The following is a 19,008-nucleotide window of genomic DNA, read 5'->3' as shown; positions in this document are numbered from 1 at the left end:
GGGAAACCCCGGCTCCTCGCTGATGCCCGCCGCTCGCCCGCCCGCCAGCAAGAGGGGGAAGACCCAGGGAAGGTTCCTTCGGCCGCCCAGCAGCTGATCTGCTCGGCGCAGCAGCAGCGAGCAGACGAAGATCGGGGTTTCCCAGCCGCCCACGCAAAGGGGAAACCCCGGCTCCTCGCTGATGCCCCCGCTCGCCTGCCCGCCGCCCGCCAGCAAGAGGGGGAGAGATAGAGAAAGAGAGAGAAGGAAAGAAAGAGATGAGAGAGGGAGGAAGAGAGTGTGAGAGAGGAAGAAGCAAGATAGAGAAAGAGAGAGAGAAAGAAAGATGAGAAAGGAAGGAAGAGAGTGACGTCATCGGGTGGAAAAATCGCGATATAGCGTTTCGCGAAGATCGAGATCGCGAAACTCGAGGGCTCACTGTATAGTTCCCAATACTGTAAGGTATAAATGTACTAAATACACTAAGTGCAAATACTTAAAATGAAAAAACAAATAAGCAGAAATCTTCTCTCTAAATGGCATGGGAGGCAGATTGACTTTCTAGTGAGAGGCTCTTCCAAAGTGTAGGTGCATCAATAGAAGAAGAAGAAGAATCCTGAAGAAGTAGAGGAACATCCACAATCAAGGCAATAGTCAGAAAAATTGCAGAATCCCAGAAAAGGATAAAGACAAATTACAGCAGTTTTCTTTTATGGAGCTTTTAAATACTGGTCACTGTTTAGAGGAAAGGCTGCTATTCGCCCCCAACCCCCTTTCCAATATTTCTATTGCTTAATATATTTGAAATGTTTACTGAAGGTGCTTCAAAGAAATATATATCTTGAAACTTAAACTATAAATAATTACACATAAAAATTTTAAATATGGCTTTATGGCAATGAGAACATGGTGTTCTCTAAAACAGTGATTTTCAACCTTTTTTGAGCCGCGGCACATTTTTTACATTTACGAAACCCTGGGGCACATTGAGTGGGGCGGGGGGGGGGGGGCTAAAAAAAGTTTGGACAAAAAATTTCTCTCTCTTCCTCCCTTTCGCTCTATTTCTCTCTCTTTCTCTCCCTTCCTTCCTCTTTCTTTCTCTCTCTCCATCCCTCTTTCTTTCTCTTCCTTCCTTCCTCTCTTTTTTGCTCTTTCTCTCTCCCTCCCTCCCTCTATGTCTTTCTCTCTCTCTCTCTCCTTCCCTCCCTCTCTTTCTCTCTCTCTCTTTCTTTCTTTCTCTCTCTCTCTTGCTTTCTTTCTCTTTCTCTCTCTCTCTCTCTCTTGCTTTCTTTCTCTCTCTGAGCTTCGCGGCACACCTGACCATGTCTCACGGCACACTAGTATGCCACGGCACACTGGTTGAAAAACACTGCTCTAAAATATATAATGAGGAAATACAAACAGTGAATATGTGATTTGAACTTTTAATTAAGTTAGTGTCATTGTAATTTGAATTTTAATCTATTATAATAATATTGGTTTGCCAGCACTGAACTATAGTATATTAAAAGGCATGTCATCTTCATTTTTTAAGTTTTCACTTGTTTGCTTTCTTTTTTTTCTATGTACTTTCTCTAGTCTGAAAATTAAGAAATTAAACTAGTGTACAATTGTGATGCTACATATAGCATGAGTAGTGAGGAATCTGGTTTTTTTTAAAGTTCCTATGCTAAATTCTGAATATAATAACAGTGTTACCTATGAAATTCATGCCATTTTCAACCTAGTTGATAATCAATGTGTTAATTTTAATTTATTATTTAATTATTATTTAAATTATTACTTAATTTATTCCTAATCTATTAATACAGAACTGCCCTAGAGGTAGTTTTGAATGTTACAGCAATTATTGCAGCTACAAATTTTATGATGGTTTTAATATGTTTTTATATTGTTTTTACTATTGTATTGTTTGTTTTATATTGTTTTATTTATTTATAAGGCACTTAGAGCATATATAGAATAGAATAGAATTTTATTGGCCAAGTGTGATTGGACACACAAGGAATTTGTCTTGGTGCATATGCTCTCAGTGTACATAAAAGAAAAAATAAGTTTGTCAAGAATCATAAGGTACAACTAAGCAATTGTTACAAATTAAGTACAAATAAGCAATCAAATCATATTAGGAACCAGTCAATATAAATCGTAAGGATACAAGCAATAAAGTTACAGTCATACAATCATTTGTGGGAGGAGATGGGTGATGGGAACAATGAGAAGATTAATTGCAGTGCAAACTTAGTAAATAGTTTGACAGTGTCGAGAGAATTATTTGTTTAGCAGTGGGATGGTGTTTGGGAAAAAACTGTTCTTCTGTTTAGATTTTCTGGTATGCAGTGCTCTATAGCATCATTTTGAGAGTAGGAATTGAAGCAGTTTGGGTCCAGGGTGTGAGGTGTCTTTAAATATAAGTAAATGTATGACATAGGCAGCTGTATAAATTGGGATAATAAATAATAAATAAGTGATTTTTTTCCCCTATTTATACTTACAATCTTTCAACTTTCCTTTTAAACTAAATATTTCTAGGTACAATTTTATCTAACTGTGTAATATTGTGCCGTATCTTTTTAATGAAAAATTATTGAAATGAAACTTAGGGATAATGATCAAAACATTATGAATGCTTCTTTTCTGTAGTTGAGTAGATAAATGATAATAATTGGGATAGAAAACTGCATTAAAAATAAATTATATTTCTTCTCAAATGTTAAACTTGTTCTTCCAGATTGCACATCTATCTAGCATTACAGATTTTTAAATTGTAATTGATTTAATTATTCCCCATTACTTTTTTTTCCAAGCGCTGTTTACCTAGTGCGTCATAAAGAAACAAGACAGAGATTTGCAATGAAAAAGATTAACAAACAGAATCTCATTCTTCGAAACCAGATTCAGCAGGCATTTGTTGAGCGTGATATCCTAACATTTGCAGAAAATCCATTTGTTGTCAGCATGTATTGTTCCTTTGAAACTAAACGCCATTTGTGCATGGTCATGGAGTATGTTGAAGGTACAGTCTTTGTTTTACATCCTGTGTGAACTGCAATGTATTATAATATTGAGAAGCCATAAATGAATATTGAAAATTAGAAATGTGTAATGTTTTATCTCTTGACTTAAAAGTTGACACTCCTCCATATGTCATAGCATTTATATAGCAATAGCTGGCTAGAAAAGGGAGACATAGCATCAAGTCTCTGTATGATCAAGAGATTATTTAATGTCATTTTGTCTCTCATAATCTCTTATTTAATTTACCTCATGGGTTATTTGGAAAAGAAATGAGAGTGGGAAGGTAAGACTTCAACTAAACTAGTTCTGGTTGGTACAAAATTAACTCCAAGTTGTGATGCACATTTGTAAAGCTAAATGCTTTCTTCCCTATAGTATAATCAGCAAATGAGTGTACAATATTTTAAAATTTTAATCTGAACTAAAAAAAAAATTCTGTATGCCCACACTGAAGTTTATTTTGTTTTTGTTTGTTAACAAGAAAGTTTTGTTTTTAATACTGCCATCTGTTTACTAGCAAGAATGTTGTGGTTGATTTCTCTGTGTGATATAATATATAGCAATATGCATTATGTTTTAGGTGGAGACTGTGCTACTTTGATGAAAAATATGGGCCCTTTGCCTGTAGATATGGCCAGGATGTATTTTGCTGAGACTGTTTTAGCACTGGAATATCTCCACAACTATGGAATAGTACACAGAGATTTGAAACCTGATAAGTATGTATGTAGTATGTAATTAACAGAAAATACTTACAGGAAAAACAAGAAGCATATGTTTATTTTATTCTTGTGTAAATTCAGAATTCACAATGTGATTGCAATATTTTTTAATTATATAAATAATGATTTATGAAATAAATTCATGATGATGAATATTAATACACACATTCAAGATATTTATGTTCATAATGGGTTCATTTATTAATATTTTATAACTCCCATATTTATTTATTTATATTATTATTATTATTATTATTATTATTATTATTATTATTATTATTATTAAAATTAATATGCTGACTCGGGACGGCTTACAACATATAAAACAGTATACATCGAATATGATTAATTAAAATTAAGAATTACATTTAAAAAACTAAAAAACCCTATTAGCATACACCCATGTCTATTCAAACAAGCCACTATACATATATTGGTCAGGGGGTAGAATCTAATGACCCCACGCTTGGTGGCATAAATGAGTTTTTAGACTCTTATGGAAGGCGGGGAGGGTGGGGGCAATACGAATCTCTGGGGGGAGTTGATTCCAGAGGGCCAGGGCTCCCACAGAGAAGGCTCTTCCCCTGGGTCCCGGCAAGTGACATTGTCTAGTTGATGGGACCTGGAGAAGGCCGACTCTCTGGGACCTAGCTAGTTGCTGGGATTCATGCGGCAGGAGGCGGTCCCGTAAGTAATTGGTCCCATGCCATGTAGGGCTTTTAAATTTTGAATTGTGTACACGAGTGCATTATAAATTTGTTTTATGATGTTCATATTTAATAGTGAATAATTTAAATGGACTTTCTTTTTAAAATGTGACATACTTTACAAATTCATAACTTTAGGTTTTTAAAGTGCCGAGTTATGATTTGATGGATCTCACTAAGCTAGTAGCACTTTGTTTTCAAAATTATACACCATGAAAAACCACATTTCAAGTGTCGTAGGAATTCCAACCTTGCAGAAGGGATGTGATTATAATAAATACTTAACAGTAAATGGTGATTTTAAAATATTTTTCTGTTACAACAGTAACAAAGTTGCTAATAGTTACTTATTGTTATTCTCTTTTGCAGTTTATTAGTAACATCCATGGGACATATAAAGTTAACAGATTTTGGGCTGTCTAAGGTTGGCCTCATGAGTATGACTACCAATCTTTATGAGGGTCATATTGAAAAGGATGCTAGAGAATTTCTAGATAAACAGGTAAGCAATGTTTGTTTTCTTTCCAAAAGTTTAGCAAATTAGTTTTAATCTCTATAATAGTATTGCAAATTCCTATATAAGAGTTATCTTTATTTTTGCACTGCAGATTGTTTCAGATTTGTTTTTTTACCATTATGGTCTATTAGTAAGATGAATGGTCTAATTGAAAGCAAGTGAGGTTGTGAAAGAGACAAATTGAACGTTGTTTTTATAAAGAATTCAGAGTCTCAGCAGAGTACTTGTGGAACTCATGATGCATTGTACAATCAAGGATGCTAAAAATCCTAGCTATGGCCCATTTCCCTTTAAGCATGCCTCATTACCATTTACCCACAATCTGTTCATTCTAAGACTTAAGGTAAAACTGTTCAAGTTTTCAATTTAAAGTAAGAATAGTCCAAACATAATCAGTATAAATATATGTATAATTTGAATTCAAGTTGGCAGACAGTGTCTTGAAATTTCATTTTACTTGCACACGTTAAGTTGGAAACTTTTATTATAAAAATATGAAAAATTAACAAGTTTTCCTAAAAAAGGGAAAGATGAAATTATTTAATGCTATAAACATTATTAAGGTTTAAAAATGTCTTTTTTAAAACTGTTTTGTTATTTAGGTTTGTGGTACACCAGAATATATCGCTCCAGAAGTGATTCTAAGGCAAGGTTATGGCAAGCCAGTGGACTGGTGGTCCATGGGAATTATCCTTTATGAGTTTCTTGTTGGGTGTGTGCCATTCTTTGGAGATACACCAGAGGAGCTATTTGGACAAGTTATCAGTGGTAATTATCACAAGACAGAAGTGATTTTCCCTAATCATTACACACTTTCCTTTAGGGATGGCTACCTGTGATAGGAAGTACAGCTGGAGCAAGGAGTGGGGAATTGTCGTACTATGCTTTCAGGAAGGACACAGCACATTCCATGGCCCAAAACAGAAGCTTTGAACTGGATTGTCTGACTGAGTGTTATATAGGGGTTTTAGTTGTTTTTTTTTAATATATTAGATTTGTTCTACATGCTTTGTTTTATACTTATTATATGAGCCGCCCCAAGTTTTCGGAGAGGGGTGGCATACAAATCTAATAAATTGAATCTAATAAATTGAATTGGATGGGGAAGCAGGAAAAAGTTCAGGGTAGACACACTTTAAAATCTCCAAAAATATAGTGCTCAAAAAAAATAAAGGGAACACTTAAACAACACAATATAACTTCAAGTAAATCAAACTTCTGTGAAATCAAACTGTCCACTCAGGAAGCAACACTGATTGACAATTTCACATGTTGTCAGCACATTCAACTTTGTACAGAACAAAGTATTCAATGAGAATATTTCATTCATTCAGATCTAGGATGTGTTCTTTGAATGTTCCCTTTATTGTTTTGAGCAGTGTATATCTATTAGGTTAGAAGGTTACGCCTTTAGTCTGGCAAGATTCTACTAGGCATAGGCAAATAAAGAACTGAACTTGATTAGATTTCAACATGTCATCTTTGGGTTTGGGTGTGACTATGACTAGGACCAGTTTTAATTCCTCAATCAGGATTTTATTATTTATGAAAGCCTATAATACTACATTAGGTATCTATAACTAATCTCCATCTTACCCATCAGGCAAGAATGATAAGTCTGTAAATTTAAGCTTCATGGGAAAAAAAGTAGAATAAATTTACTAAGAAATATTATTATATTTTCTTTCTAGAATGCTTAATTTGTTTTTTTAATACTTTGAATCACTTCCATGCTTTAACATTCTGTAAAGTGTTAAAGTTTTCATTGTTAAAAGAACATTTTCTCTTGACACACATCCCAGCTCTAAAAAGCATTGAAGTAAATGTGTTTGCTTTTCAGTAATTACAATAACAGCAATCGCAATTACATTAACAAATACTGGTAAAGTTGTGACTATGCATTAAATACACATTTAGAACAATTTATGTCTGCATGTTCCAAGTATAGAACAATTGTGATTAAAGAACTAGGGAAAGAAATGGAAAAGGAAAAATAATTTGTTACTGAGTTGCCTGAGAAGAATAAGATCACAAAGAAATTAAAAGTTAAGATATGGTTAGTCATACACAGAGCAATTACATTATAGAATTGAGTGACTATATATATTTTGAAAGGAGAGGAGAAAGCAATAAAATCAAGGACAGGCAAAACAGGGGGGAGGGCTATTTAGATTAATGATTCAGAGTACCATAATCTAGTCAAACCTTAAATATTATCTTTTTAAAAGTTCACATTGACTTAATTTGCATAAAATAGAAAATGCCTAATGGTGTAATGCAATAAATTAAAAGAGGTGTAATAAAAACCTAAAACAATTGTTTCCCAAATAATAAATAATGGGGAACGGAAGAATTCAAATGTATTTCACAGATTGTTAATTATTTCACTGGTGGCTGTTACAGTATAATGTTATTTCTATAGCAGCTGTTCTTCTTTCATTTAAAATTCCATAACCTTTTAGATTGTAACCTGCAGGCTGAACCAAAGTATTGTTTTGCAGCTTCTGGCAAAACTAAATACTAATTAAACGATATCTATCACAACTCTAGTTGGTGTTCTTTCATGTTTTCCAGATGCATAAAAATAGATACCTGTTGTTTATGTCAAACAAGCTATGGTAAAAAAATAATAATTGCAATTGTGTTTTTAAAAATACTTTAAAAAATAATCTAGTATATTTTTTAATAAAAGTGAAGGAAATATATGGTATGCCTACTGTTAATGAGCTTTTTATACAGTATACCAGCTCTTCATAGTACAAGTAATAAATACTGTTTCTGGTATGGTGCAAAGCTATACAAAATGTTTAATTAGTATATGTAACAAATGTTTTAGCTTTGATCCCTTAGGGTGTCAACACATATTCATATTTTTCAAATCAAGTTTAAATGACATTTTAAAAACTGAAAACCAGCAAACTTCAATATAAGCTTTTATTTATTTATGTGCTTGAAGTCTTGGATTTATGCATAGTATATTATATGCTACAATAGTAGTATAATAAACTAGTAATATTAGACAATACAAAAATTCTGCAAACATTTTTGAGTCTTAAATAACAACGAGTTTTCGGAGAGGGGCGGCATATAAATCCAATAAAACTTAAACTTAAACTATGAACTGAAAATAAAGCTGCCTTGATTTGTCCATATAGATAGTATGCTACAACTTTAAAAAAAACAGATTTACAAATGGTATTTCTTTCTCTTAGATGAGATCAACTGGCCTGAAAAGGATGAAGCACCACCTCCAGATGCCCAAGATTTGATTGCTTTGCTTCTGAGACAAAACCCCTTGGAGAGATTAGGAACAGGTTAGAAAACGTTGTTTTTATTTTACTCCGTGCTAGAAGTATTATCTGTTTGTCTGCTGTGCGTTTGATCTTTTTGTTTCTACTTAATAAATACTCCGGCTGTAGTTTAAAAACATATTTCTTGGTTCTCTTTGTTTTGCTAACCTAAATAATAACTAACTTGCCTTTATTATCTTTTATCTTGCCTTTATTATTTTTGCCAATAGCTAAAAGCCAGAAACATACTTCTACAGTATTGTATGTTTCAAAACTTCTTCCTCCTCTTATTTATAAGTTAAATGTGTCAAAGGGTTAAATAAGGTCCAGGAGGGAAGTGTTTTTAATAGGAAAGGGAACACAAGAACAAGGGGACACAATCTGAAGTTAGTTGGGGGAAAGATCAAAAGCAACATGAGAAAATATGATTTTACTGAAAGAGTAGTAGATCCTTGGAACAAACTTCCAGCAGATGTGGTAGATAAATCCACAGTAACTGAATTTAAACATGCCTGGGATAAACATACAGTGTTCCCTCGATTTTCGCAGGGGATGCGTTCCGAGACTGCCCGCGAAAGTTGAATTTCCGTGAAGTAGAGATGCAGAAGTAAATACACTATTTTTGGCTATGAACAGTATCACAAGCCTTCCCTTAACCCATAAACTGCAATTTCTCATTCCCTTAGCAACCATTTAGATTATTACTCACCATATTTATTTATTAAAGTTTATTTTTTAAAAAATTTTTATTAAAGGTGGACGAAAGTTTGGCGATGATGTATGACGTCATCGGGTGGGAAAAACCATGGTATAGGGAAAAACCCCGCAAAGTATTTTTTAATTAATATTTTTGAAAAACCGTGGTATAGCCATTTCGCAAAGTTCGAACCCCTGAAAATTGAGGGACCACTGTATATCCATTCTAAGATAAAATACAGAAAATAGTATACAGTGATCTCTCGGTTAGCGCGGGGGTTACGTTCCAAGACCTCCCGCGCTAACCGATTTCCGCGTTATACTGGATGCGGAAGTAAAAACCACCATCTGCGCATGTGCACCATTTTTTCATGGCCGCACATGCGCAGATGGTGGAGTTTGCATGTGGGCGGCGGGGAAGACCAAGGGAAGATTCCTTCAGCCGCCCAACAGCTGATCTGCTCCGCAGCGCGGAAGCAGCGAGGAGCCGAAGATGGGGTAAAGGCAAAGGGGAAACCCCATCTTCGGCTCCTCGCTGCTGCCGCGCTGCGGAGCGGATCAGGTGTTGGGCGGCTGAAGGAACCTTCCCTTGGTCTTCCCGCCGCCCAGGCAAAGGGGAAAGATCGCTTGCCGCTTTGCAGCTTGGAGCCTTGCTTCGCCTCCTTCGCTGCAATAGGCAAGCGGCAAGCGATCTTGAGAAAGAGAGAGAAAGGAGGGCGACTTGCCAGTCCACGCCCCCCTGGATGAACAGCCTCGCATGGCCCCAGCACCGGGCTCCGCTGTTGCCTCCGCCCCCATTCGGCTCTGCAGCTGAGAGGCCTTCCCGGCAGAGCCCTCCCCAACAGCTCCCGCCACCAGCGCAAAAAAGAAAAGAAAAAAAAATCCCCAAAAGAGGCAGGCACAAAGCGGGGGCACAAGGGGAGCTGCCCGGCAGAGGTTGCTTTTTTTCTTCTCGTGGGCAAGTGGAGGGGGGGAGAGAGAAGGGAGGAAGAGAGTGTGAGAGAGGAAGAAAGAGAGAGAGAAATGATAGAAAAAAGGGGAGAAAAAAGAGAAATGAGAAAATGATTGAAGCATAGTGACAGGAAAGAAAGAGAAAGAGACAGAGAAGTGACTCTTGGTGATGACGTATGACGTCATCGGATGGGAAAAACCATGGTATAGCAAAAAAAACACGGACTTATTTTTTAATTAATATTTTTTGAAAAACCGCGTTGCAGCGTTTCGCGCTAATCGAGAACGCGCAAATCGAGGGATCACTGTAAGGGCAAACTAGATGGACCATGAGGTCTTTTTCTGCCGTCAGTCTTCTATGTTTCTATGTTTTCCTCACAATAGATGAATAAACACTGGTCCTCACTAGTTAGACAATTTGGCATTATGGTAAAGATTGTAGAGGATTCAGAATTCATTAGTGCCTCAGAGACTTGCAGGTAACCTGGAATAGTTTATCTAGATAATACAGTAGTACTTCACAAATACAGTTTTTAAAAATTACCATGTTTGCCATGACAATTACAACCCTAAAATTTTCTCTTCAATCATAAAATTGGTCACATATGTTTTGAAGCAATTCACCTCCCCCTCCTAAGATTTAAAACCTTCATTACAGTTGGGAACTCAACTTGTAGACTAATAAAAGTATCATTATGTTTATTCTTTGTCTATTTGTACCTTCAAATTAGCCCATGCAGTGCATTATGAGCCACGGTGTCGCAGTGATTAGAGTGCAGTACTGCAGGCTACTTCTGCTGACTGCCGGCTGCCTGCAATTTGGCAGTTCAAATCTCACCAGGCTCAAGGTTGACTCAGCTTTCCATACTTCCGAGGTGGGTAAAATAAGGACCCAGATTGTTGGGGGCAATATGCTGACTCTGTAAACCGCTTAGAGAGGGCTGTAACGCACTGTAAAGCAGTATATAAGTCTAAATGCTATTGCTATTATACTGCATCAATTTTGAATCAAAGTACCTAAAATCCACTAACTTTAAAATATGTAAAAAAATCCAGATCCATCATAGTGGAATTGAAATTTCCACTATGTTCAGACCAGTTTTAGTTGCAAAAGGTTGTGACTGTTGCACCATGCCCATGATCATATGATTTCCCAATGCTCCCTGCCACTTCCCATAAGCAAAATCAATGACAGAAATCAGAAGTCACTTCAACTGTCACTATTTTTTCCCCACTTGGGAAATACTGTTTATCTGTTTAGGTAGAATAGAACAGAACAGAACGGAATTGAATTTTATTAGCCAAGTGTGATTGGACACACAAGGAATTTCTTAGTGCATATGCTCTCAGTGTACATAAAAGAAAAGATAAGTTTGAGAAGAATCATAAGATACAACACTTAATGATAGTCCGGGTACAAATAGACAATCAAATCATATTAGAAATCAGTCAATATAAATTGTAAGGACACAAGTAATAAAGTTACAGTCATACAGTCATAGTAGTGCAAACCTAGTAAATAGTTTGACAGTGTTGAGATAATTATTTGTTTAGCAGAGTGATGGTGTTTGGGGAAAAACTGTTCTTGTGTCTAGTGTGCAGTGCTCTATAGTGTTGTTTTGAGGGTAGGAGTTGAAGCAGTTTGTTTCCAGGATGTGAGGTGTCTGTAAATATATATATTTAAGGTAAGTACATATTGACTTATTTTTGAAGTTCATTTGCTACTACAATTTTATTTCTATTTATGATATATACTCTTCTCAGAAGATTACAGGACCATCCAATATTGGGTTAAAAAATAGAAATATGGTCATCCTATAATTAAATGTTTATTTTGGTCATCTCAAACCATGTTAGCTTTCTCAAAGTATGACCCTGCAGATCACAGGGAATTCTGCTAAAGATATAAAGTTGTCCTTAAAACCTAGCCTACATTTATTAAGTATACAAAATTTAAAGAATTTCTGCAATTTCCCCCTCCCCTCCAATAAAAAGAAGATAAAGAAGCAAGTCTATGTTTCTAAGTCTTTATTTTATACTTCTTTATCATAGCTTGTGTTGCATTGCATGGTGTTTTAATGATTTTATAACAAGGCAACAAAAAAAAGAATACCGTATATACTCGAGTATAAGCCGACCCGAGTATAAGCCGAGGCACCAATTTTTGCCACAAAAACTGGGAAAACGTATTGACCCGAGTATAAGCCGAGGTTAGAAAATGCAGTGGCTACTGGTAACTTATAAAAATGGAAAACAATAAAATTACATTAATTGAGACATGTTTTAGAATATTTATTTTAAAGAAAACCAGTAAACTAGCTCTGTAAATTTAAAAGAGGGTAAACAAATTAACAATATTAACAATAAATTAAAAAGTAAAAAAAGTAGCTCGATCAGGAACAAAGCTAAAACCTAACAGTTAAAATCCTTCAAAACTGGATTCCTTCTCATCATTAATTGGATTTACATTATTGTTCTGTTTTTATATATGCTGTGAGCCACCCTGAGTCCTTGGAGAGGGATTGCATACAAATCCAATTAAATAAATAAACAAACAAATAAATAAGTGTATCCAAAGAAGAGCTTCAGCATTAGCTGCTGTGAGGTTATCAGCATAGAAAACCAAATAGATAGATAGATAGATAGATAGATAGATAGATAGATAGATAGATAGATAGATAGATAGATAGATATAGATAGAAAGATAGATAGACAGACAGACAGACAGAAAAATAGATAGATAGATAGATAGATAGATAGATAGATAGATAGATAGATAGAAATAGATACAGATAGATAGATAGATAGAAAGATAGATAGACAGATAGACAGACACACAGACAGATAGAAAAATAGATAGATAGATAGATAGAAATAGATACAGATAGATAGATAGATAGATAGATAGATAGAAAGAAAAATAGATAGATAGAAAAATAGATAGATAGAAAAATAGATAGATAGAAAGATAGAAAAATAGATAGATAGAAATAGATACAGATAGATAGATAGATGATAGATAGATAGATAGATAGACAGATAGATATAGATAGAAAGATAGATAGACAGACAGACAGATAGAAAAATAGATAGAAAGATAGACAGATAGAAAAAGAATTCCTGTCTAGCTCTGCCTCATAACACATTATTAGATCCTATCCAAGCAAGGACAGCAACTACCACAAAATACCATTTTTTAAACAGTTTAAATCCTTTCAAAGGAGGGGGAGGAGAATATGACAGCAGGGGGCCTTTTTAATCCGACTAAGGACAATGCAGAGCAAAGAATAGTTACTCACCATTGCTTTCCCCCCCCTCTCGGTTGGAGCAAATGGCTGCCTCATTTGCTTGAGGCAGGGAGAGGAACTACGGCGTGCCAGAGGGGACAAAAGCTGGTGCCTCCTCGCTCTGGCTCAAGCAATGGCGCCCTCGTGTGGTGACTTTGTCAATGACCCGAGTATAAGCCGAGGCTGTGTTTTTCAGCCCATTTTTTGGGCTGAAAAACTCGGCTTATACTCGAGTATATACGGTAGGCAAAGAAATATGCCAATGTAAATTAACAGGTATTATTTTATAAAAAGTTACTGTATCACAAATTAACTTGTTCTTATCGTAAAAGTTGGATAATTTTAAGTAAAAGAGCCTAAAGACAAAATTGGAATTTTAAAGTAAATATTATTCCTCCTGGAAGAAAAATGTAACTTGGTTTGATTAGAATGAACTCAGAACTTAAAGGGCTTTCTCATAGATAAACATACTGGAGAGCATGACACTAAAATATATTTTAGTGAAATTCTTTATATATTAAATCTCTTATAATAGGTTCTGCTCTAACTAAACAGGATTAATCCAGATTTTTCAAAATGACTATTATATACAACCTAACAGTACACTGCCAAATGCTTTACATGCTAACAAAAATTGTTGACCTATCAAATTCGAGTATTATGGAAAAACAAAATTTAGGCAAAAGATTTATAAATAAGCTTTTTTTAATATTATGTCTGAATTTTGGGTCTAATATAAAATTATTGTATACTGCTTAACAACTTTAAAATGCACTAATAGTTAATCAGCATATTGTTCTTTCTTTGGTGTCCTTTTTCCAAGTAAATATTTCTCATTATTTATGAAAAGTGGTGACGTGATAATGCTGCTTCTAATCTTTATATGTAAATTTGGAAAGTAATTCACTTTTTAAAAGTATAAGCAATTTATTTGTATATATAATCTGTAACAGTTTTCTCATGCTCCCCCAGGTGGTACTTACGAAGTGAAACAACATCAGTTCTTTCAAAACTTAGATTGGAATAGTTTGCTGAGGCAGAAAGCGGAATTCATTCCTCAGCTGGAATCTGAAGATGACACGAGCTACTTTGACAGTATGTCTACTTCAATAGAGATATACCAAATATTCATACATTAAGTTTTATGGCTGTAGTAGTTGGTTTTGAAATGCATTTTGTTGATATTTAAGTATTTTTGAGTAAAACTCATTTAATTAATTTCTGAGTCATGGTAATTTATTTATATTTATGTTTATACAAATTCAATTGGTGGCTCTCCTATACATGAAAAAAATATCATCCCCTAAAAATAAATAAGAAATCAATAAAAATAAGCCCTAGTGCTAATTTTGGGACCAGTGCTTATTTTTTACCTTTCTTACAAAAAGAAAGTAAGACATGGTCTTATTTTCAGAGAAACATATGTGTGGATATGGGTGTATGTCTCTATCCTATCTATCTGTCCTAGCCATCCATCCATCCATCCATCCATCCATCTATCTTGTTTTATAGCTCGTTCTGAGAAGTATCATCATATGGAGACAGAAGAAGAAGAAGATACAAATGATGAAGACTTTAATTTGGAGATAAGGCAGTTTTCTTCATGTTCACATCGATTTTCAAAAGTTAGTATTTAAATATTGTGCATGCAAATACTGTATACATAATACAAAAATGTAATTATAAATGATTACAAAATAATTTTCCATATATAAGGGCTCATTATGTTGATATGGGTGAGCAATTGATGGCCCACGAGCCATTTGTCATTCTCAGTAGCCACTTGTGCATATCCTAACAGGGCAATAAAATTCTGTTCCCATCAGCTGAAGTAGGATGCCAATATGTGCATTTTTCCTCTACTGAATGGAGCGGTTGAGGAGGAGGGTTTAAAGTAAAGTTAATAGTGAGTTTGCAATTGATATGGAATTGTAATAAACTTGATATCCTACTATAGTATTATTTTGGGTTACTGTGAGTAAATTGATTCAGAGGGACTGCCCTGTTTCCAAATTCTCTTTGTTAATAACGTTCAATTATATTTTAAAAATATAAATGTGTTTTTGTCTCATCCGCACATTATTGTACGTTTTTTATTTTTCCTCCAAAAGGTTTCCATTTGTTTTTCAATTGAATTGGCAGTTTTAATAATAATAATAATAACAACAACAACGAAGGGACCTTGGAGGTCTTCTAGTCCAACCCCCTGCTCAGGCAGGAAACCCTACACTACTTCAGACAAATGGTTATACAGCATCTTGAAATCTTCCAGTGTTGAAGCATTGGAAGTTTTTAAGAAGATGTTGGATAACATGTGCTAAAGGTGCAGAAATTCTAAAGTTATTTATCTTGATCCGATGTTTTATATCTCAAAAACCAGGCATTTTAATAGAGGTATGTACACTTTCTATATGCTCTGCTTGTATTCAAGTTGGTTGCGGTTGGGGGAGGAAAGGGAAAGTAAAGCCATGGGAAAATCAGCAGGCAAGAAGGAGAGGAAGGATGAAGGAGCAGGAGCTTTGCACTAGAATAGAATAGAATAGAATTTTTATTGGCCAAGTGTGATTGGACACACAAGGAATTTGTCTTGGTGCATATGCTCTCAGCGTACATAAAATAAAATATAAATTTGTCAAGAATCATATGGTACAACACTTAATGATTGTCATAGGGGTCAAATAAGCAATGAAGAAGCAATATTAATAAAAATCTTAGGATATAAGCAACAAATTACAGTCATACAGTCAACATGGGAGGAAATGGGTGAAAGGAATGATGAGAAAAACTAGTAGAATAGAAGTGCAGATTTAGTAGAAAGTCTGACAGTGTTGAGGGAATTATTTGTTTAGTAGAGTGATGGCGTTCGGAAAGAAACTGTTCTTGTGTCTAGTTGTCTTGGTGTGCAGTGCTCTGTAGCGACGTTTTGAGGGTAGGAGTTGAAACAATTTGTGTCCAGGATGTGAGGGGTCAGTAAATATTTTCCCCGCCCTCTTTTTGACTCGTGCAATATACAGGTCCTCAATGGAAGGCAGGTTGGCAGCAATTGTTTTTTCTGCAGTTCTGATTATCCTCTGAAGTCTGTGTCGATCCTGTTGGGTTGCAGCACCAAACTAGACAGTTCTAGAGGTGCAGATGACAGACTCAATGATTCCTCTGTAGAACTGTATCAGCAGCTCCTTGGGCAGTTTGAGCTTCCTGAGCTGGTGCAGAAAGAACATTCTTAGTCACTTGTTTTATGTTTTTTTCTTTGCCAAAACCAGCAACAACTAAAATAATCTGGATTTCACTTTGTACTGTGAGCTACTCAGAATAATCCAGACAAACCTCATGACATATTTCTTCCTTTTATGAAAGTAGACATAGATCGTACATACTTTCATTTGAAGTATTTGAAGCACATTACATACTTTTTGTGAAGTTCTTCTTTGAGACAAGTAATTGTTAACTTTCCATTATTTTGTCCTCCTCCCAACCCCTGCACACAGGTTTTTAGTAATATAGACCGAGTTACTATTCAAACTGAAGAAAAGGAGAATACAATAGAAGGAACAACAAATGTGACACTAACATCTTCAGAATCTTCATGCTGGAGCTCAGAATATTCTGATATGTAAGTAGTAATATTAATAATCAATTGCTGTGCAACATTTGTGAAGTTATGGGTATTTGTCACGTGTTGACATTATGTGATATCATTTTAAATATAGGCAACAGATATCTACATCAGTTTCTTCGGATACTGAAAGTGTTAAGCAACGCCACAGTTCAGGGTTACTTCCAAAATTAGCTATATCTGCTGAAGGGGATTCAGAGGAATTACTATGTTCTGTTGGATCTCATAAGCTTCAAGAAAAGACTGTGTTTGTAAGTGAAGAAACGGTTCAAGATGAAGTAGAGGTAACGACTCCAGCAAGCACAATTAGTAACTCCACACTCTCAGGTATGATGCATAATATATAGAAATGGCTTTTCTTAGGTCTACCTATTGAGAGGGCTTTAATAGCAAGTTATCTTTAATTTGTCAACTGCTCAGGGGGGTGAAATTGGTCACTCAGATAAACACATTGGATCGTTTTCTATATACAGTGGTACCTCATGATACAAACTTAATTGGTTCCAGGAGGAGGTTCGTAAGGTGAAAAGTTCGTAAGACGAAACAATGTTTCCTATAGGAATCAATGTAAAAGCAAATAATGCGTGCAAATCCTTCAGGAAAATCTCAAACTTTAGAAGGGAGTCGAACAGGGAGGAGCAGCTAAACTTTAGAAGGGAGTCGAGCAGGGAGGAGCAGCTAAAGGGGGCGGGTGGAAGAAGCAAGGCTAGGCTAAAGGGTGAATGGGAAGGAAGAAAGGCAAGGGGGGCGGCCCTTCCTTTTCTTTCTTCAAAAGACACTCTTTCAGTGCCTCTGCAAGCATGCTGTTCTCTGCAAAGTCTTTCCCCCTCCAAGCCGCTCCTCCCTTTTCTTTCTTCAAAAGACACCCTTTCATTGCCTGCAAGCACGCTGTTCTCCTACTTTTGTTAATGCAAAGTCTTTCCCCCTCCAAGCCGCCCCTCCCTTTTCTTTCTTCAAAAGACACCCTTTCATTGCCTGCAAGCACGCTGTTCTCCTACTTTTGTTAATGCAAAGTCTTTCCCCCTCCAAGCCACCCCTCCCTTTTCTTTCTTCAAAAGACACCCTTTCATTGCCTGCAAGCACGCTGTTCTCCTACTTTTGTTAATGCAAAGTCTTTCCCCCTCCAAGCCGCCCCTCCCTTTTCTTTCTTCAAAAGACACCCTTTCATTGCCTGCAAGCACGCTGTTCTCCTACTTTTGTTAATGCAAAATCTTTCCCCCTCCAAGCCACCCTCCCTTTTCTTTCTTCAAAAGACACCCTTTCATTGCCTGCAAGCACGCTGTTCTCCTACTTTTGTTAATGCAAAGTCTTTCCCCCTCCAAGCCACCCCTCCCTTTTCTTTCTTCAAAAGACACCCTTTCATTGCCTGCAAGAACGCTGTTCTCCTACTTTTGTTAATGCAAAGTCTTTCCCCCTCCAAGCCACCCCTCCCTTTTCTTTCTTCAAAAAAGGGGAAAAAAAGAAACCCCTTCATCCCATTGGGTTCGTAAGGTGAAAATAGTTCGGAAGAAGAGGCAAAAAAAATCTTAAACACCGGGTTCGTATCTTGAAAAGTTTGTTAGAAGAGGCGTTCATAAGATGAGGTACCACTGTATTATTATATAATTATATTATTACAACATATAGGGGATGAACACAAATTTCTTTTATTTCTTGCCCCTTTTGTTGCCCCCCCAAAATACCCCTTGGTTTAGATATCTTGGTTTAGATATAAGAAGAAAGTTCTATCGATACTTATATCAAATTTTTAAAAGCATATTTGTAACAGTCGGAAAATCTATTAGAACAACTAAGAACTAATGTTTTCTATAGTCTGCTGTTCATTGTACTCCTCACCCTTTCCTTAGCATCTACTTTTAATGAAGAATTAAACAAAAATCTAATGTGATTCATAATGACATGGTCATGGTCTCATTCTCAGAGATATAAGGTTTTATGACACTTCTAAGCATTGATAGACCAAGATACAATTGTTTGATACTAATAGGGGGGAAATGTAGCCCATGGTTGAACTCTGGGGTCTTTGGTGCTGTCTGAGCTTGATTGTTTGCAGGCATGTCATTATCAGGTAGACTGAAGCCCTGAAGTAAAACTGAAGATGTTACTTAGACTGGTAATAAAATGTCTACTGCAAACAGCCAAGCTCGTAGAGCGTGAAGGACTCCACACACAGTTTTATTAGATATATACACATAGTTTAATAACTAAAAAATTCAAGCCAGCTATAT

The 19,008-nt window shown here is 35.7% G+C and overlaps 1 protein-coding gene across 6 annotated transcripts in view; it reads left to right on the top strand.

Moving 5' to 3' along the window:
- MAST4 (microtubule associated serine/threonine kinase family member 4) overlaps nucleotides 1-19,008 on the top strand; it is a 242,603-nt gene that overhangs the window by 200,861 nt on the left and 22,734 nt on the right. For all 6 annotated transcript variants that reach the window (XM_070743262.1, XM_070743260.1, XM_070743263.1 and 3 more), the window contains 9 exons: nucleotides 2,787-2,995; nucleotides 3,578-3,716; nucleotides 4,796-4,928; nucleotides 5,546-5,711; nucleotides 8,156-8,257; nucleotides 14,140-14,262; nucleotides 14,680-14,792; nucleotides 16,653-16,777; nucleotides 16,875-17,107. In XM_070743262.1, coding sequence (XP_070599363.1) covers nucleotides 2,787-2,995; nucleotides 3,578-3,716; nucleotides 4,796-4,928; nucleotides 5,546-5,711; nucleotides 8,156-8,257; nucleotides 14,140-14,262; nucleotides 14,680-14,792; nucleotides 16,653-16,777; nucleotides 16,875-17,107 — 1,343 coding nt within the window. The remainder of the gene's footprint in view (nucleotides 1-2,786; nucleotides 2,996-3,577; nucleotides 3,717-4,795; nucleotides 4,929-5,545; nucleotides 5,712-8,155; nucleotides 8,258-14,139; nucleotides 14,263-14,679; nucleotides 14,793-16,652; nucleotides 16,778-16,874; nucleotides 17,108-19,008) is intronic.

The sequence above is a fragment of the Erythrolamprus reginae genome, chromosome 2, assembly GCF_031021105.1.
Source record: "Erythrolamprus reginae isolate rEryReg1 chromosome 2, rEryReg1.hap1, whole genome shotgun sequence".
NCBI classification, from domain to species: domain Eukaryota; kingdom Metazoa; phylum Chordata; class Lepidosauria; order Squamata; family Dipsadidae; genus Erythrolamprus; species Erythrolamprus reginae.
The sequence above is the reverse complement of the archived record's forward strand: the minus strand, read 5'-3'. Positions and strand labels throughout refer to the sequence as shown.